At 41.0% G+C, this 19,913-nt stretch overlaps 3 protein-coding genes and 1 long non-coding RNA gene across 5 annotated transcripts; 2 read left to right on the top strand and 2 right to left on the bottom strand.

Annotated features, from left to right (window-relative positions):
- The first annotated feature begins 2 nt into the window (after nt 1-2).
- fkbp1b (FKBP prolyl isomerase 1B) lies at nt 3-7,265 on the top strand. The gene is made up of 4 exons (XM_077587057.1): nt 3-431; nt 1,773-1,820; nt 5,879-5,991; nt 6,712-7,265. The coding sequence occupies exons 1-4, from the start codon at nt 395-397 to the stop codon at nt 6,838-6,840; spliced, it is 327 nt and encodes a 108-aa protein (XP_077443183.1). The 5' UTR covers nt 3-394; the 3' UTR covers nt 6,841-7,265.
- Nucleotides 5,134-8,444, bottom strand: LOC144064468 (uncharacterized). Its single transcript, XR_013296802.1, has 3 exons — nt 8,194-8,444; nt 7,455-7,560; nt 5,134-5,224 (listed from the first exon to the last, which is right to left on the bottom strand). It is a non-coding gene; the product is annotated as an uncharacterized LOC144064468 (long non-coding RNA).
- mmut (methylmalonyl CoA mutase) lies at nt 7,488-12,928 on the top strand. Of its 2 annotated transcripts, none has more exons than XM_077587040.1 (13): nt 7,488-7,583; nt 8,203-8,614; nt 8,697-9,064; nt 9,142-9,299; nt 10,328-10,499; nt 10,575-10,823; nt 10,908-11,019; nt 11,135-11,250; nt 11,336-11,451; nt 11,533-11,664; nt 11,931-12,078; nt 12,203-12,370; nt 12,447-12,928. In XM_077587040.1, the coding sequence occupies exons 2-13, from the start codon at nt 8,236-8,238 to the stop codon at nt 12,573-12,575; spliced, it is 2,247 nt and encodes a 748-aa protein (XP_077443166.1). In that variant the 5' UTR covers nt 7,488-7,583; nt 8,203-8,235; the 3' UTR covers nt 12,576-12,928. The 2 variants fall into 2 exon arrangements, with proteins under 2 accessions (XP_077443166.1, XP_077443168.1); XM_077587042.1 differs by lacking the exon at nt 7,488-7,583 and adding an exon at nt 7,609-7,801.
- Nucleotides 12,669-19,441, bottom strand: opn8b (opsin 8, group member b). The gene is made up of 4 exons (XM_077587051.1): nt 19,293-19,441; nt 15,431-15,724; nt 14,296-14,624; nt 12,669-14,112 (listed from the first exon to the last, which is right to left on the bottom strand). The coding sequence occupies exons 1-4, from the start codon at nt 19,387-19,389 to the stop codon at nt 13,798-13,800; spliced, it is 1,035 nt and encodes a 344-aa protein (XP_077443177.1). The 5' UTR covers nt 19,390-19,441; the 3' UTR covers nt 12,669-13,797.
- Nucleotides 19,442-19,913: the final 472 nt, after the last annotated feature.

A 19,913-nucleotide genomic window follows, 5' to 3' on the forward strand; every position in this document is an offset into this window, starting at 1 on the left:
TTTATTTCCAACATATTTTTCCATTCAGATGGAACGCTTGCTAGCGGATTCCAATTTAAACACTCAAGGGGGACACGTAGTACGCGCTGCGCCGGGTCTTTGGTCTGAAAAGAACCGTAATCAGAACGCGCAACCACCCATTTGCTTAGTAAATACTCCGCTTCGCCGCAGTGTGGCGCCGCCATCTTGTGACAGTCCGCAGCCAGTAGACATCGAAAAATCCGCTTGTTCCCCACTCATATCTCGGTGGGAGGCTCTCGGCGGCGGTCGGGTGACGACTGTATGCTGCCCTTCGGCGGACACCGATCTGTAAGGTTAGCGGCCATACGAGGAAAACATAGCCTAGGAAGGACTTATGTTCCACGGCTAAAACTTGAAGACTTATTGCAGAACCATGGGTGTGGAAGTCGAGACAATATCTCCCGGTGATGGTGAGTTGCTCCCCGAGGGGGGTTGTGAGTTTGCAAACGCTTGGACGTGACACTAATATGGTCATAGTCATGTTTCTGTATTCATATATATGTGTAATATATGTTTTTATTGGAGGTATAGTACTTGATTGCCTCCGATCCTTGTTGTATTACTAGATTTTCAATTTGTCTCGCACATGCTGACCATGATTATAATTTTTAAAATGTCTGATTTGTTTCCTTTTACTGCATCAAGACTTTAATATTTATTCCTTTATATTATTTACGTTGTCAAATTGCAGTTTGTGCTCAAAGTGTGTCGTTAAAAATATGAAAATTATTGTTTCAGGTCTCTCACTCACTTGTGACTTACATTAACATACATTTTAATGCATTTATTGTGTGATTTCAATTGAAATTGGGCTGCTCTGTCTGCTGTGCATTCTTAAGTCACCTGATGGAGGCATGGAGGCCTTTCCACACCACATTAGCATTGCCGTATTGACAAACTAATTTATGGTACATTAAATAAAACATTGTGAAGATGTTCACACATTGCTATTACATCATGGTGATTTCAGAAGGTGCATCCAAGCAGGAAACAGGATGGCAGGGCAACACGATTGTTTTGACAAAAGTCTTCAATGTTTAACTGAAAAATAACGAGATCTCTCACAGCATGAAAAAAATGACGCCACAGACATTATCTGACAGTTACAAAAGCGCTACAAACTAATAAAAGGTATGAATAGAGTTAAATACCAAAAGATTATAAAATCTAACCAACCAACAGGATTCCATGTGACTTTTTGGTAATCTGCTAAGCAGGCATTTCTAAACATTGGTAAGGCCGCAAAGTCCTGCGATGAAATCCAAGAAAACGAAGTGCAATAGGAAAAGTACCTTAATACCATCATTTAAACATCGATGCATTCGACATTGCTCTTTGTAGAGGATAAAGAACATATCTTGGGAGTGTTATATTTCTGGTCAACATGTTTTGCCGCACCATTCAAAGTACAACATCCCATAGGACTTCTTTTTATAGCCCATCATTGCCATGTTGTATTATTTGTTTGAATTGTTTGTACCATCTAATAACCTGCTGCGTGTTGTAAAGTGATTTGATTTTACTGCCATTTTAACAGCGTTTTTTCCCCTCTAAATATTCCTTGCAAGTCAAAGCAAAGAAAAAAGAAAGAAAATCGCCCCAAACATATGTTTGGCTTGAAAAATCGTAAAACTTATATTTCAAAGACACCATTTCATTGCTCATACTACAGGTATTAAAGTTAGAACTGCAATTTCATCAGTGAAAGGAACATTGTCATATAACTCCTGTCTTTTTTTGTTTCCCTATAGGAAGCACATTTCCCAAGAAGGGTCAGACATGTGTTGTTCATTACATAGGTGAGTGAGTCATGCTTTTTGTAAATGCTCTTGTATTGTCCTATGTCCTTGATATTGTCCTCTTATGTTGTCTCACGTTTTCTTTTGTCATTCCATGTTATCTCATGCTTCATTGAATCTTAAATGAAGCATATTTTTGTTTAATAATACTACTGTATTGAAGATCAATATTAATATTCAAATCTCTGAATGTGAGCATTTCAATTCTGTGTGCGGTAGGGGCTCTTTTGTTAGTACCGGCCAATTTTTGTGAGCTGCACCACTGCGACAAGGGGGTACCACATTTGGGTTAGCGCATGCCTTTGGCGCAGACAAGTAGGTCAGACAGAAAGTAAACAAAACAAAAAGCACCGCTCGTATGGTATCAGCCCCGTCTGCGGATCAGCAGGTTTATGATGCGGCTATAAAAACATTGCCTCAGACTGTGCGCCGAGGACTCATCATAAACACGTGGCTACGTTCCAACGCACTCGCCAATATTATCTAACCTGAGCAAGAACGTTGACATTACTCATTTGCATGTGGGTGTAGCAATGCAGTGAAAGTTTGACTGCCGGTCAAATAACATGAAACGGTTGTTACGTGTAAGCGCCCGTGTTTCCTCTTTGGGTCAAAGACTGGTCCACTTAGTGTTTTATAAGAGCAAAGATTAAAACCAAGATCCCATGAGAAAGGAGTCTGGTGATAGCGGTTAGCCATAGTATTAGGACGCCAGGCGCTCCAAGGCTTTCCGTTGGCCAAATAGAATCAAAGATAAGACACTGCTTGCTTAGTATGTGGCTGTTTTGTTTCAATCGGAAACAACCGTCACATTCCGATGTCCTCACTTGATCCCAAGTGCATTGGAGACACTGGCCACGGTTGTTTGTGGTCTTCCCTTTGGGTTTTTTAGCCACACAGACACGCACAGACGCTCGCTTACATGGCGTGCAGCTGACCCTCCCGTGACTCAGGCGAGAGGCAGACATTCCCAAACATGGGGAGGTAGGAATTTTTTGGGAAAACCGCTCACGCGTGCACATGGAGTTTTCAGTAATAGAGTGGACCTGTTAACCTGTTATTAGTATTCAGCAGACTGACATTCAAGAATAGAATCCAAAGTACTCTGTTTGAGCAGATATCCAAAATAGTTACTCAGTTGAGGGGGTTACAGTACCCAATGTATGTTGGGACACTCACAACTCTAGTTCAAAATCCCAACTATATTTAAATTCACTATTAAGAGCCAACCTTCAATTTTGTAAATTATTTTATTCCTGTGCAAATTCTGTGACTTCCCTTAATATTCCTGCACATTTTTAAGCCCAAGTCTAGGTGATTACACTTAGTTTTTTTATGAGACTACAACATCGCTAGAGTATTCTTGACCAAGATAAATAAAGATCAAATGACAAAAAGGGTATCTGTGTAAGCAACAAGCCAAGAGTTTGCGATGATGTCACGCCTACATGTGAATGTGATTCCCAACACACACGCATACACAAAAATAACTGGAGCTTGCCTTTCCAAAAACTCGTAATAAATCTGTCATGCTTGTTCATGACAAGATTGAGAAAACTCTAGTCAAAAACCTATGATACCAAATACACAGATGGTGTACCAATCTGGTTGGATGTTGATGTTTTTCAAAGGGGTTTGGCTATTTCCCGTTGTGGGGAACACAACCAATGGCTTATAAAATTGAACTGGGTCGGATAGACAGATGGGCCAAATTTTGATATTTCAGTTTAGGGTGTGGTCATAGCTTGTCATTGACAATGTGTGATGATCATAACAAAGAACTGTTCATCTCCATAAGCTGATAAAACAAATGCTGAGCTAAGCCATATTGTATATCACGCTAACGGCTTAATAGAGTTCCTTTTCATGACTGGCTCCAATGTTAGCGTTACACTACCCACAGACTGCGGTTTTCCCACCCGTGTTATATGCAGTCCCGCCAGTCACCTAAAGCTACATTCTTGTAGACATAATCACTGCAGTGCGGGCTCAGACATAAAGCCTGACATGCAGCTTTTCTCTTCCACCCTCTTTTTAGTGCGGGGTAGGGGGGGTGTCACGCTGATACCTCCTCTAGACTGAGGGGGATGGGGGGCGAGACAGGATATGGCGGAGTAAAAATAACCCCGCCTCTGTTCGCTCTTAAGCTTTTTTTTTTTGCCCTCTGTTTTTGTGCCAACGCAGCCAAACAGCTTTCTGTTGAGAGTCGTAAACGGCAGCGGCAGGATCAGGAAGGGATGGCGACTACCACCCCACCTATGTACCCATCAATAACAAGAGCAAATATTGTTATTAATAATGCTGAGTTTTGAGTGACACTTTCTAGCAGACATTTAAGGGGACGATACCCCATTCATGTTGTTGGATTGCAGAGTTCAGACCTGCCCGTCATTGGTAAATGAAAAAAAATGCAATTATAGAGAGAAGATTGATTAAAAAATAAACAGTATTTCAACACACGCAAAAAGGTTCATCTTTTGGGGGTGAACCGCAAATTGGCAAGTAATTGCTGTCATTATACATGATTCAACAACTGCAACGGTTAAATAGATTGTGAGCACACCTGTTAGAATTTTGCTCTACCAAATTGCGCAAGCTACAATACCTAAAAAAATGGTTTAATTCAGATGTCAATCATGGCAAGCCATCCCCGTTTAATAAATTAAACTGCAAGATCAGTCAAGATTTTTTTTCCACACCTCCTAATGTTAGAAACTGCCTTTGGGCTTAAAAAAAACGTGCCAGACACCACACTGTCGCACTTGCAGGATTTACGACATCTGCTGCAGTCTAATTCCAAATGGGGTGGGGTTTCTGGGGTTTTAGCAAAATTTGGCGCTTTTGTTAAGCCTTTACCTCCATTCCCGAACTTTGTTTCCATTGCCGTTTCTTAGTTTGTTTGATAGATTAAATTTAAGAAGCTGTTGGAGCATTTTTTCGGTATACAGCTTGACTGCATGTCATTTTTAAGCAATTTTATGGCAAACTAGTTTTTCGAAATCAGCGAACTAGTCTGACTTTGGAGTGGACAAGCGGTAGTGCAGGCGAGATTTTGCCACAACCCTAACATTGTTTGTTGACAGGGAGTGTCAAAGGTCCCCCACCTGTTTGGGCCCTGCTACAACTGTCCCACTTTGCCCTCCACTTTGGCGACCATTCCTTCCAATAGTGGTTGAAACAGTTTCCCGGCAAACTGAGATTTGTGATTTGTTTTGTAACCAGATGGTGTTGATCACAATATTTTCAACACATTTTTTTCCTTCCATTTAATGGACTTGTGGCTTAATCATTCTATGGTAGGACTCACCATAGCATGTGCTGACTCTCCATCAGCTTGCACTTGCCGTCTTCCTTGTTTGGAACCTATCCCGGTCCAGCTTAGATTGGCGACCCTTGCGTTATTCCTAGAAATGGCAAAAGCCGCTAAATTTAGACAGCCGGAGAAAGCGGAGAGGCGACGCCGTTTATGGCGTTAAATTGTGACGTTGGCGCAACGTCTTTAAGACCCATCTTATTCACCCTTGTTGAGTGCACAGTGACATAAATTAAATTAAATTAAATTGTTACTGGAGTAGGGTTGCATCTGGAAGCAATGGCTAATCATTCTAATTGAAATAAAGTTTGACATGAGTGAATGTGATGAACTTAAAAATGAAACAAACTGGTAGCACTTAATTTATGAAATAGCATAATTTTTCAAGCATGAGCTAGATAAAAGTATGTCCTGATTACAGTGGTGTAAGTTATTTTTTATTTTCTTTAGTAAAAAGCTCAGTTTGAGCTATATTTCCTTTTCTGGGTTCCTCCATTTCTTATCTTTCTCCCTCGACATGCTGACAAGAAGTGGCCTAGTTGTTAACTTTAAAAATAATCCAATAAACCAGGCCACTGCTTCCTGATTCGCATTCCGTCTTTGTGCATTTTTGGGGAAAATTGAAACAGACCCAAGATCTCGATAAGAGTCCCCCTCCCATCATTTCCTGGGATAATATGATGAAAAAAAAAGTCCTTGTTCCCAAATCTCACCAATAAAGTGACCATTTCCCTCTTTTTGACAGGTATGCTGCAGAACGGCAAGAAATTTGATTCGTCCCGAGACAGAAACAAGCCCTTCAAATTCAAGATTGGACGCAACGAGGTGATCAAGGGCTGGGAAGAAGGTGTGGCTCAGGTCAGGAAAAAAATATTACATTCTTTGTAAACATGTCACTGTAGTAGTACCTGCTACACTAGATGGTTGTGTAGACTGCCTTTATTTGACTTTATAGGGAACATTTTGATGAAATTAATAAATGAACTGCATTCTTATGCATTGCCTATTTTTGCCTATTGGGGAGCGCAATTCTCAAAAATAGCTCCATGTTCTTCAATATAAACATTAGTCAAGATTTCCTTGCATTTAAGATTGTAACTTGAGTTTACTTTTAAGAAAGTACAATGGCTCCCTCTGCTGCACATGAGAGTAAGACAGATTTTAGTATGGGAAATCCCAAACCTGCTTAAAATTAATGGAAGTGACATTATATATAATTGGCATTTAGAGTTATTTACAACAACTTTTCTCACTATAAAATGTAAACAAGGTATATTATTTGTCATTCTTTTTTAAAAACATTTATTTGTAACTATAAATAAAATAAAATTTTGTCATGTTTTCAGTAATAGGCTAAATAAAAAAATGACATCTTGGTCATCTCATGTTTAAATTAAAAATAGCAGAAATAATCGAATATAAATACATCAAACAAATAATGGTCTAAAAATAAATAATATGATATTAAAGTGAATTGATCAATAGTAAAAAAAAACATTTCCATTACAGATACAAAAACAAGCGTAAATGAAATGAACTGAACCATTGCTGATTGATGTTGCATTTGTGTGTCCTCAGATGAGTCTGGGACAGAGGGTGAAGCTCACTTGCACGCCTGACGTTGCATACGGTCTCACGGGTCACCCGGGCGTTATCCCTTCTAACGCTACGCTGGTTTTTGATGTGGAGCTACTCAAACTGGAGTGAAATTAATTGTGCAGGGACCTGGTTGATGTGCTAAACTCCCCAACCCAACCCTGGCTACACTCTTGTTCCACTTATTATTTAAATTTCATACCATACTGCAATCTAAACACTCACTGCCTTACAGTGTTAGCAACAGAGCATAAGCACATTGCAAAAGTCCCTCCATCATGACTTTGGAATTTTCTATATATACATAATCCTTCCATAACATACACTACTGAGATAACTGCATTGCCACTTTAATCAGGGTATCTCCTGCTGAATTGTCCCCAAAACTTAGCCATGTATTTGCTAATTCCCACCCTCATCCAATTTTTAAAAAAGCATTTACTGCACGTCTTTTCTCTAATTGCCCCAATCTGATGATGTACTGAACTGTTGCTGCTTATCATTTGTTGACCAATAAAAATGGCATGGCAACTTCATTGTGTCCTTTGTTTCATTATTATGATTTACTTTTAGAAATTAATTGATTTGATTAAGCATTAAATTTAAGCTACAGAAATATTTGTTATAATGTTATAACCTTAAACATGGTAAATTTACGCACAACCTTAAGAGCAAGGTCTTAAATTTACTGTACCAATATGGCCGCCAGAGAGGAAGTCACTCACCAATTTTTTCCGGTCTTATAGTTCAGTGTATGAACTCTCTTCCGATTGGATGATGGAGGATGTTATGAAAGTACATTGGATGGACTCACACACGCCTTTTATCAACCTTTAAAGACCAAAAGAAACAAGGTCAGTATTGTCGTAGTAAACTGGATCTACGAGTGGTTGCTCTATTTTGTTGAGAATTTGTCAAAAAAAAATCCCTTTGCCACTGTTAGCTAAGATGCACATCGTTGCTGTTGCACCCCAAGCTTAACTTTCTATTTTACTAACATAAATCTGACATTGTCTCAATTTGCCGCAGATGAACATGTTTAGGTTCAAATGTTTGACGTGATCGTTACCACGTAGGTTTGTTATTGTTTCGATTCCCTTATTTGAAAGTTACTTCCTAGTTTTTAGCTTGCAATGCTAACAAAATGATCAATTCAGTCGTTTTTATTCATTGACGTGTTGTCATGTCGTTTTCCGATTGTTAAGAGAAACACAGGACAGTATAGAAAATCAATAGTCAAAAACGGCTTTAAATAACGTGTATATTTATTTGTAAACAAAACATATGCTTTATTTGTTCACATCATCTTCAAAGATATTTTGAGAAACTAAAGGAACGTACCTACTTTCACAAAAAAATACTTTTTGATATTGGGTATCATTATAAGAAACCTTTTTCCCCTAATTTTGAAAAAAATATGTAATCACTAGCCTGCAATGTATTATCAATTCATGTCTGTATTACCTTCACTAGTTCGTTCATGCTCGTGTGAGGCCCAGAGGAAGCATGCTGATGGCACATAGAGCATGTGTGGCCACTGCCCGGCTCCTGGTTCGAGCGCCCGTCTGCACCTGCGGGATCCACACCTCGACCTCGTCCCGGGATAAGGTGGAGCTTCACCCTCAGTGGGCCATCCTGGCCAAGAAGCAACTGAAGGGAAAGAACCCCGAGGACCTGATATGGCACACGCCTGAGGGCATTGACATCAAGCCCGTCTACACCAAGGCCGACTCTGCTGCCAGCGCAGATGAGATACCGGGAGTTTTTCCCTACACTAGGGGGCCTTATCCCACCATGTACACCAGCAGACCCTGGACCATCAGGCAGTATGCTGGTTTCAGTACCGTGGAGGAGAGTAACAAGTTCTACAGAGATAACATTAAAGGTAAGGCAGACAAGGTGACTGTGAATTACATATCACGCATTACCAAATGCTAAGATGTTGTTTCTTTTTGAACCCATCACAGCCGGACAGCAGGGCCTGTCTGTGGCCTTTGACCTCCCCACGCACCGCGGCTATGACTCGGACAACCCGCGAGTGCATGGCGACGTGGGCATGGCCGGAGTGGCCATCGACACGGTGGAGGACATGAAAATGCTGTTTGACGGCATCCCTTTGGAGAAGATGTCCGTGTCCATGACCATGAACGGCGCTGTCATCCCCGTGCTGGCCATGTTCATCGTGACGGGCGAGGAGCAGGGCGTCTCCAAGGCCAAGCTCACCGGCACCATCCAGAATGACATTTTGAAAGAGTTCATGGTGCGGAATACTTATATTTTCCCACCGGAACCTTCCATGCATGCCATCGCTGACATCTTTGCGTACACCTCCCAGGTATAAAAAAACACCATTAAAATGTATTTGTCTTTAACTACCCTGCTATTGATGCTAATGCTTGAGCGTGTTTCTAGCACATGCCCAAGTTCAACTCCATCTCCATCAGCGGGTACCATCTTCAGGAGGCGGGTGCTGACGCCATCTTGGAAGTGGCATACACCATCGCCAATGGGCTGGAATACTGTCGCACGGGACTCAAAGCCGGCTTGACTATTGACGAGTTTGCGCCAAGGTAATGATGAAACAACCAGAAATGTTTCTAATATACTATGTATTAGGCAAGGGAAATTCATACATTAACATTCACTAACTGATGAGACTAAAATGTAGTGTTGTGTGTCATCTGCATAAGTGTGAATGGAGATTTTGTACTCTTCTACAATCTGAGCTAAAGGGGGCGTATGAATGTTAAATGAAAGTGGTCCTTGAAACCTTGAAGAGTTTATTAATTATTATTAAATAATGCACACGTTGAGGTGAATTTGAGTGGGTTGGTGGGTGGACGGGTTAAACTTCCCCAAGAGATAAAGTGAAAGACTTGTTTTTGGAGTGCAGTGTTGTATTCAAGTCTAAAGTTCACACAAGGGCAAATTCTTCCATTTGAAATGACTTTCACGCTATAACATCTTTTCCCGTTCGCCATCACTATTCAATAACTGTAATAACAGCATGTCGCAGGTGGGTGAAGCTGTACCGAGGCTGCTGCGGGCGCAGTCTATTCATGCATGTCAGTCACTCACGCACCTGAATAGAAGAGCCATTATCTACTTTTGATAGACCAGGCGACCTGAGACATTTCTCTCCCAATGCCTGAAAAAACGGCAGCTACAATAGACACCTTTGTCTGCAATCCTTTTTTTAAATGTTTTTTTTTTCATTAGTCAAGTGCCAATGAACATTAAGACGCAATTAATTTTTGTAAGGCCTTTATATGTTTCTCTGAAAGTTTAATCAAATAGGGTTTGTTTGTTTTTCATAAAAGATAATTCTCTTAAATTGATGTTTTACATGTGTGAGTTCAACTGATTTACCTTTTTGTTTGAATATTCTATTTAGTTTGAAATAAATAATTTCTCTATCTTTCTAAAAAAAAAATACACGGTAGACTTACTGAGGATTTTCCTTTGATATAAATGTGAAAACGAATGGTTAGTGTCAAAATGTATGATACGATTGATTGACTGGCGACCATCATGGTGTATTGAAGTGGCTGGTTTGTTATTTCAAACCCTCATGTATGTCTATTAATGCTCTATGCAGATTGTCGTTTTTTTGGGGTATTGGCATGAACTTCTACATGGAGATTGCCAAACTGCGGGCAGCCAGAAAGTTGTGGTCCACGCTACTACAGGAAATGTTCCAGCCGCAAAACACCAAATCCCTCCTCCTGCGCACTCACTGCCAAACGTCCGGTTGGTCTCTCACGGAGCAAGTAAGTCACTCACAACACCCACCCTTCTATCGGGTGAAATTCAAGGACAAATATACCCAAACTATTTGTTATCAGGACCCGTACAACAACGTGGTCCGCACGGTGATCGAAGCCATGGCGGCCGTGTTCGGAGGTACGCAGTCGCTCCACACCAACTCGTTTGACGAAGCCTTGGGACTGCCCACTGTCAAGAGCGCCCGCATCGCCCGCAATACGCAGATCATCATCCAGGAAGAGTCGGGGATCCCCAAAGTGGCTGACCCATGGGGGGGCTCGCACATGATGGAATCCCTCACCGACGATCTTCACAACACGGCCTTGAAGGTTTGTGGGAAATGCTCGGCCAATTGACTCCATCTAATTTGGAAAATCAGGAATTTGGTCGTTGATTTAAAAACGTATTTGCAGTTCATCCGAGAGATCGAGGAGATGGGCGGCATGGCACGGGCGGTGGCCGAGGGCATCCCGAAGCTACGCATTGAGGAATGCGCGGCGCGGAGGCAGGCCCGCATCGACTCGCGTACGCCAACGCAACCTCACGCTTGTCTTTGCAATGTTTCGCTGAAGTTGTGCATTCATCTTCACAACTGGTGACATTCAGGAACATCGTTGATTTGGCTGGCCTTTTTTTTTAGGCTCGGAGGTCATTGTTGGGGTGAACAAGTATCGATTAGAGAAGGAGGAAACGGTGGAGGTGCTGGCTATTGACAACACCTTAGTTCGACAGAAACAGATCGACAAGTTGAAGAAGGTAAGACACAAGGACTCCTAATTTGATTACTCTTTTGTTCATGATTAGTTCTTTCAAATTCATGACATGCGTGTTTTTGTGGCAGGTGCGGGAGAGTCGCGATGCGGATGCCGCCCTCAAGTGCCTCGCTGCTATCGAGGAGTGCGCGCGCACCAAAGAGGGAAACCTGCTGGGTTTGGCTGTGGAGGCGGCACGTGCCAGGTTTGGTGTACTTTGGGCTGCAGGAAATAAGAACAAGTTATAGTACTATAAAAATCATTTTTCTTTTATTGTTGAGGGCAGATGTTCTGTAGGTGAAATCACAGACGCCATGAAGAAAGTGTTTGGCGAGCACAAGGCCAGCAGCCGCATGGTAAGCGGAGCGTACCGCAGTGAATACGGCGAGCACCAAGAGATTGCCTCGGCCCTCAACAGGTACGCAAACAACTAAGAAGATAATACAGCAACCCGTTGTTTATATTTGGCGTTCCTTAACAAAATAAAGCTGTGAATAGGTATAGGTATACCTTTTGGTGACCATTGGAGGTTAGTTTAACATACTGTAACGCGTTATCTGAAATTAGTACATGTTTCGACTACTTTAACACTTGAATGCACGCAAACCACACATAATAATTCTTCTTTGAGCACATTTATATTCTTTCTAACATTTTTTTGCATCCCCAAAATAATAAATGCAGAGTGGCTGAATTTAAGAGCCACGAAGGTCGGAACCCTCGCCTCCTTGTGGCCAAAATGGGTCAAGACGGCCATGACCGAGGAGCCAAGGTCATCGCCACCGGGTTCGCCGACCTGGGCTTCGACGTGGACATTGGGCCGCTGTTTCAGGTTTGGAAAAATCTCCAAATATTTTTATATCGTGAGCAAAGGGATCGAGAACGCAATGATAGTCATGATTTGAAAATATTACAAATATGTAATCAATTAATAGAAATAATACTGGTCTTGTCAGACGCCCATGGAGGTGGCGCAGCAAGCGGTGGACGCCGACGTGCATTGCGTGGGCGTCAGCACGCTGGCCGCCGGCCACAAAACTTTGGTGCCTGAACTGGTCAAGGAACTCCGCAAGATGGGGCGACCTGATATTCTGGTCATCTGTGGGGGCGTCATTCCGCCACAGGTGAAAACCATCTTTTTAAATTGTTTGTCTAAAAGTAAACCTTGACAGTGGTGTGGGTGGACTTTTTTGTGCGCAGGACTACGACTTCCTGTACAAGAGTGGCGTGAGCGCCATCTTTGGGCCAGGCACCAGGATCCCTCAGGCTGCTGTGGATGTGGTGGACAACATCCACAAGAGCCTGGAGAACATCAGACAGGCCATGTGAAGAAGAAAACTTGCTGTTTGTTATTTTCAAGATGTTTTTATTCGACAGGAAAGTTGTCGACTGTCAAGTGTTGATCATGATTAGAAGCATAATGATTTGTCATTCGCCTTACCAAGCATCTAATATAATCAATCATTCAAACTTCGATATTTGTATTTTGTGTATATCATTTTGAATTCAATTCTACACAAAGCTGAGCAGTGTAAAAACTCTTTACTATCATGAGTAGCCAATGTAATGTTGATTTATTGAATTTACAATAGTATAGGTTAATTTGTTTCTAATTACTAGTACAATCACATTTGTAAATATGCCTCAAATTTTGATTTAAAATACACAACCTAATTTTGACATTCGCTGACCATTTGCAAGTGGACTGCAATGTGCTTTTCAAATCTTAAAGAAAAAGATTTTGCGATGCGTGAATGTTAAGGTTTACTAATATACTGGTATTTAGAAGAAGTATCAGGGTCATTTTTAATAGTATTTTCACTTTTACAAACAAACTCAAAATGATAAAAGAAATACCACCGATATTTCCTTGAATCCTTGAACTGCAAAGCTTTACATATGAATACATTTGAATAAAATGAACTCAATACAAAAATAAAATACCTTCAGCATAAGAATTTAAAGGATTTTTTTCCGATGTAAACAAACATTTGTAGCAATAGTTCAACTTTAGAGTATACATTTTCAATTAGACATCCAAAAACTATTACTAGAAAAATGGAACAGACAACACCTATTAATATTTTCATCTGTTGGAAGAGCATTTTTCTCCTTACAGGATTCATCATTGGCAGCTATATATGAACAAGGATATATTTGTAATGAACAAATAATTGTTTGAGGTCATTTCCTTGGGAAATACAGAAGAACACACACACACACGACTGTCAATCACAACATTAAGCATAATGGTGAGTTGTTCTTTTAATTACTTGTTTGTATTTGTCTCCTTACGCCGCTGAGTTCAAATACGCCCGTGATGCCAAAAATATTGGAGGAAAATATTTCATTGTCGTCATGGACTCACATTTGAACGTACACCAGATGTCATTGCAGTGAGTCAACAAGTGTGCAAAGGTCAGTAACCAACAGGAATTTGTTCGCCATTATCCACTTCACTCGCGTTTTGGTCTCCAAACCTCCGCCAAAACTACAATGCATACCCCAGTAATTGATGTTATTCAGTAATTGTCTAGTTCTTCATTTCTTTTCACACCAGCGTGGTCGCCGTCGCTCTCTTGGAGCCTGATGGAGACCCCACCTGATCGCCTCCGGCGTTCTCGCCGCCACAACACGGCTTTAATCGGGGCCCGAACCCCACTAGTCGCTTGACCTCGCTTTTGAAGCTCTGGCTGAAAATGTAGTAGATGACAGGGTTGCAGACTGTGGAACTTTTGGCGAAGATGCAGGGCAGAAGACTGAGTTGAGGCGGGATGGGGTCCCCGGGCCCCAAGGCAGACCACATGCTCACCATGCTGTATGGGGACCAGCACACGATGAAGCTCATACTGATCAGCACCGCCATCTAAAGCACATGGACAGAGTGGGTGTGAGGGTCAACATTCTGGTCAAAATTGGAAGACCTAAGCCCTAAGGGTACAGGTGTCAAAGTGCCGGCCCGCCGTGTCACTTTGTGCGTCCCGCAATAGTGAATCATTGTCGACTTCATGGTTCAACTTCATGAGTTGGACACCTCTTGGATACTGACCATAAGCAACCTGCGGTGCAGCTTGAGCACATTGGGCACACGCCGCCCGTGTATCCGTGACTTCCTGTAGGCCAAGTAGAGTTTGACGGCGATGCTGAAGTAGCAGCACATGATGACGGCGGCCGGCAGAGCCAAGTTGAAGGAGAACATGGCAACCACGAAGGAGGAATCCTGGCGTCGCAGGCGGCCCCACGCCAGGGAGCAGGATAGGCCGAAAGGCTCCGGACCGTAAAGACCCCAACCCAGGACGGGCAGGAGAGCCCAGAAGAGAGCGTACAGCCAGGACCACGAACACAGAATCTTCACCTGACGCCAGCTCACTTTGTTGTCTGAATAATAATCACATCCATATAAATTAATTATGTCCTGTTGCATCACAATATGCAGAGCCACACCTTATCCCAGAATCATCCTAAAAAAAACTCCAATCTGCCAAAATATTATTAAATCATAATTTATTCATTACTTTTAATGGGCCCTGATCAATTTGAGTGTGTTTTGAGACAGAATAAAAATAAGAGGCAAAGAGCCATAGTATATATACAAAATATGATGCCGCATGTGGCTCGAGAGCACATCTGCTACAATTTAAAGGGCCCTGAACAAACTTAGAATGTTCTGGTAGGCTTTTTTTTTTTTTTTTACATTTTGATAGACATCCTCTAATGGCAGCCGTGGTCCACACAGACTTTACAATGCCTTTATTCTTCAACTGTCAGTGAGGACAAATATACAAAAGCATATTTAATGCATTAAAAAAATCTATGCTATGATTAGATTATCATCAAGTGGAGAAAAGGGAACATCTGGTGTTCCTCTAAAAAAGTTTTTATTACCAAATGAATTAAAACAATTTTAGCCATCATTCCAAACAACTGTTAAAATTACTACACTGAATATAATGTAGTATTAGTTAACAGCTTTGAGTTTTGTTTTGATGGAGGAATTTTGAAGCCTTCTAGAAGGAAAAAAAAAAGAGTTTCCGCTCGGAAGGGTGTCTGTCAGCACTCTATTGCGCGCAGGTGCGCATTGACAGCCATTGAATCCAATTTGTTTGTAATCTGGACACGAGGACATCGCAAGTTATTCACAATAATAGAACGATCGAATAAAGTTTGCGAAATAGGCTACTTACTGGGCGATTGCAGATCCATGGAGACCACAAAGCGCACGATGGCCAAAAGTGTGAGGTTCATGATGCTGGCCACGCCGAAGAAAAAGCCGGCCAGTCCGTAGTACAGGCAGGCGGCGTCCCCTCCGAGGAAGCGATGGCTCCAGGCCGAGGCCACGGCCAACGGGTACATGGTGACCGCCGCGCCGAGATCCGTCACCGCCAGATTGACGCTCAGAAGCTCGGGAGGTTTCATTCGAGATGATCGATTAAAGGCCATCACCAGAACCAGGAGGTTCCCCGCGACGGAGAACAAGGCTGAGATTCAACACAGAAGTCGGGGTAAGACAGATTTGTGTACTTTCTCATTTGCTAATGGCTTAAGTGCGCGTGTTATTCACTTGATCGTAGTTAGTATTCAACCTATACTTTGAATCGTGTTTAAATTGATGTTTGATAAGCAGTAAAATAGCGGAAGGTTAAATGTTTTTTTTAATAGAGCGGCCCGGTGGAGCGCGTGGTTAGCGCGTCGGCCTCACAGCTCCTGGGTCCTGGGTTCAAGTCCAGGTCGGTCCAGCTGTGTGGAGTTTGCATGTTCTCCCCAGGTCTGCCTGGGTTTTCTCTGGGTACTCCGATTTCCTCCCACATTCCAAAAACATGCATTGTAGGCTGATTGCGCACTCTAAATTGCCCCTAGATATGGGTATGAGTGTGCATGGTCTCTGCGATTGGCTGGCCACAAATTCAGGGTGCTCCAGCACCCCCTGACCCTAATGAGGATAAAGCGGTTCAGAAGATGAGTTGAGAGAGATAAATGTTTAAAAAAAATCTGAAAGGATGCTTTGAAATTGTCAAAAAATAGGTTTAGAGTCCACTTTTTAGATGAAGTGAGATTTCTATGTATTATTGTTATTGAATCAGTTCCCATTTGACTAAAAATATGAATATAAAAACTAAAAATATGAATATACTGAAATAATGATATCGTCATCAACCTAACGCTATTTTACTGCTTATCAATCATCATCGAGTGTATTCTGGGTTTCTCTCCGGAGAACACAATACTAACATTTGAACAGAAAACTGTGACTACACTGCAAACACACAGGTATTTAATTCTTCTGGTTACAATACAATAGTGTAATTGTAAAGCCTTGAGTTTCTTCATACAAAGCTCAAAAGATCACTGATTGCCCTCTGCCCACTGTGCAACGTTAGTACATTGCTGAAATGTATATACTGTTTTGCCTCTGCACAGCACAAAGCCAACACAAGGACAACTCCCATATTCTTCAAACAAATAATTGTGAGAGTGAAAGCTCATTCAAAATTGGCCCAAACAGACTCAAGGATAGCTTCTTCCTTCGATCCAACAACTCACGCAACAACCATTAGTAGCATCTACAAAATATATTCCATTACACGACCCTGGAGTCTTTCAAACATGAATCAAGTGCAATAACTTGTAAGTGCATCACTCGTTATGTATCTTTACATACTATGTATATGCGTATATCTATACACGTACTATATCTATAGCCTACCCCTAACAAATACAATATGCCAAAGTGTTTAGAAGTCTAAAAAGCTGTTCTGGGTCATACTGTCATCTTTTTGTATGCAATATCATGTATAATTTCCCCCCCCCCCCCACTTTTTACTTATTTAATGATTTCAATTCTTTCATGTGTCTTCAAGCCCTTTTTGTATCATACTAAATTGTATCAAATCAATGATAATATGCTATTCTATTTCAGTTTCATTCAATCAATGTCGTCGATCATTGACATTTTAATTGTCAGAGTATAAAAAACTAAGATTAGCACAGTTAAATAATATAGGCTGTTGATAATATATCATATATTTGACTAAGTATGTTCTAATGGTTTATTCCACCCCTCCAATCCTCATAGCTACATGAGCACTTTTTATATTTAACCAAGAATCAAATATACCACATGTTGCGATACACCACATGAATATAGATTAAATAAATCCACATTCTCAGAGTATTTTTTTCCTAGTGGGTTTCCCATTGACATTCTTTTGAGGTAGACAGTCATTGAGGTAGTCTGGAGGGATTCTTATCCAAGCTACATTTTCAAAATTGCAATCTTCGCTTTCCCTTCTAGTCTTCCTCAGGCTCCAAGACGCCTTTTAGTCCATTAAAACCACCATCTCAGTATGTCCTTATTCCCTCAATCCCAATGTATGGAACATTTTTTTCTCCAGTATAATTTATACTCTTGTAATGGCATTGGTGTCAGAAGTGGGACGTCAAGAGTTAAAAGTACATTTTGTCCCATGGAATTAAATGAGAGCACTCGCAACTTTTAACTCCAATTAAGATGTCTCGGCGCATGAAATTTAAAGGGATTGCCAGGGGGTGCTGTCATTGGTTATGAAGGGACCATGTCCCCCGTTAAATGTACCTGCCTGCTGTCAACCAAATTAACAACCCCCGGTTTTAAATGCCTCCTCGCACAAAGCAGCAAGGCCTATGTTTGCGTTAGTCACTAAAATGGAGCCCTAAGTCACCTTCAGTGAGGCAAAACAAATGTGATGTGTGCCAAACGGGTCGTGACGCCATAGTTCAGAGGCGCTTAACTGTTTTAAGAAAAAGCTTTTTTTCCATTTAGTGCAAAATTAGCTGGCATGTACTTTGAAAGAGCTCAGCACACTTTGTAAACGACAAAGTTGGTCTAAACTAAAATTACGAATCAGGGCAAGGGCAACTGTACATGATCGATAAATATAACAGTAAATCCGTAATTCCGTAGACATCTTTTTTTTTGGTGCCATGGTAATCACACTTTTCTGTTGTGCTCATGATATGTACATTTTACTGCCAACACAATACATCAAATCTATCTTTTACATTATTCAAATTGCAATAAATTAGCATCAGACATGACTACGGCTCTCGCCAGTAATACAAAGGTAAGTGATGACTATAGTAATGCCATTGGCAATAGCTTTTGGTAAGTAATCGTTTCTTTGGCATTGAATTGTATCTCAAAAGGCACTTAAAAAATGTATTGCTACTATGTAATGTCACCGGAGGCTCTGTCCGAATATTGAGGATGGCTATTCCAACTTTTCACTGTCCTATAATTGCAATGTGTAGGCCAAGGGTCAGACGCTTGCTGGCCAGGATTTTGACGCAGCTCCAAAATTGTATTACTGGTTAGTGGATATTTTGCAGTCATTTTTAAATTGGCTTTTATGTAATCCCCTCTTTAATTATTCTTCCCAACCTTGGCACCAATTTGCCTGCTTTTCGGATGTGCCATTTAACGCCCAAAATAAATTCATTCTAATCGTCCCACGTTTGATAAATTACATTGCGCATGCCTGGTTAATATTTGCCCATGCTCTTCCAATAGTGAGAAAAATGAATTGTGCGGCAATAATGGCCAGTTATCACAATTCGATTAAAGAAGTCCGAGCCTTAAATAGATTTTGATGTAATTCAATGAGTACGTTTTGAACAGATAAGATCATTACATCAGCCTTATACAACAGTCCATAATATGCACCAGACCCCTTTCAATTGTCCCCTGTTACTCAACTGCTCTGTATCATGTGTGCTTGCTTATGTATGACATTCACAAAGTTTTTTAAGACTCCATTATTCTATCAATACCCGAGCAAGTTTAATAATACATTTGTTATCAATAATCAAAAGAAGCCCTCTGCGAATTTCTCTCTCCTGTTTTCTTCTTCATGGTCAATGCTACTAAAAAAGGCATAAATTACTTTCTTAATTAAGTCTGAGTGAGTTGAAAAAGGCCAATAAGCCACAAAAAAGGGGGTTTGCTCCCAAGTGTTAGAAATCATCAACCCCAAAATGAAAAGCACCAAAGCTGAAATAAAATGAATTTACTTATCAGCAGCAGGTAGATTCCAGCACCGATGTCCAAGGTTGGTGAAAGTGTAGATCGGTAATGGTCATCCACGGGAGGTTGTGGAGAAGAATTCATCTTAGCGGTAGAAGGAGAAAGATGCGCGTTTGCTGCCTGATGCTGTCACATCCATCTGTCCTACTGGTGATCCTCCTTTAGCCTGAACGCCGCATGTGTTGTCATGGAGACAATCAAATCAATGACGTCACTCAATTGGACTGCTCATATAACTAAAAGTTTTTGTGAGAAGACTCAAAAGATGATATAACCTTCTTGCTCCCCCTAAATTAAAAGCTGTTTTGTAACAGGATGATTAGTATGGAAAATAACACTTCATAATGAGGTACTTTACACGACTATATTGTAATAATATTTTCTTATAGTCCCACTATCAGAATTTTATACACTAATTAAATGATGGAATCTTGACAGAGTATTAAAAAAGACTTGCGCAGATCCATAACGACTGAAATGGTACAAATATAAAAAATTATGTCACGTTGAGGATCAGCGTTCTTAAAAACGGATGACTTGATGGCAGAGAGCGTGTGACTCAATGGAAAAATAGTAAGTAAACGAGTGTACTCGTTCAATTTTTTTTT

Source organism: Stigmatopora argus, chromosome 19 (assembly GCF_051989625.1).
Source record: "Stigmatopora argus isolate UIUO_Sarg chromosome 19, RoL_Sarg_1.0, whole genome shotgun sequence".
Taxonomy (NCBI): domain Eukaryota; kingdom Metazoa; phylum Chordata; class Actinopteri; order Syngnathiformes; family Syngnathidae; genus Stigmatopora; species Stigmatopora argus.

Coding starts and splice junctions, on each gene's coding strand:
- fkbp1b (XM_077587057.1), top strand. CDS start 395: ATGGGTGTGGAAGTCGAGACAATATCTCCCGGTGATG. Junction 1,821..5,878: donor ATGTGTTGTTCATTACATAG/GTGAGTGAGTCA, acceptor TCTTTTTGACAG/GTATGCTGCAGAACGGCAAG. Junction 5,992..6,711: donor GGGAAGAAGGTGTGGCTCAG/GTCAGGAAAAAA, acceptor GTGTGTCCTCAG/ATGAGTCTGGGACAGAGGGT.
- mmut (XM_077587040.1), top strand. CDS start 8,236: ATGCTGATGGCACATAGAGCATGTGTGGCCACTGCCCGGCTCCTGGTT. Junction 9,300..10,327: donor ATTGACGAGTTTGCGCCAAG/GTAATGATGAAA, acceptor TGCTCTATGCAG/ATTGTCGTTTTTTTGGGGTA. Junction 10,824..10,907: donor TTCACAACACGGCCTTGAAG/GTTTGTGGGAAA, acceptor ACGTATTTGCAG/TTCATCCGAGAGATCGAGGA.
- opn8b (XM_077587051.1), bottom strand. CDS start 19,389: ATGAATTCTTCTCCACAACCTCCCGTGGATGACCATTACCGATCTACA. Junction 15,725..19,292: donor AATCTACCTGCTGCTGATAA/GTAAATTCATTT, acceptor GTTGAATCTCAG/CCTTGTTCTCCGTCGCGGGG. Junction 14,113..14,295: donor TGCACCGCAGGTTGCTTATG/GTCAGTATCCAA, acceptor CATGTGCTTTAG/ATGGCGGTGCTGATCAGTAT.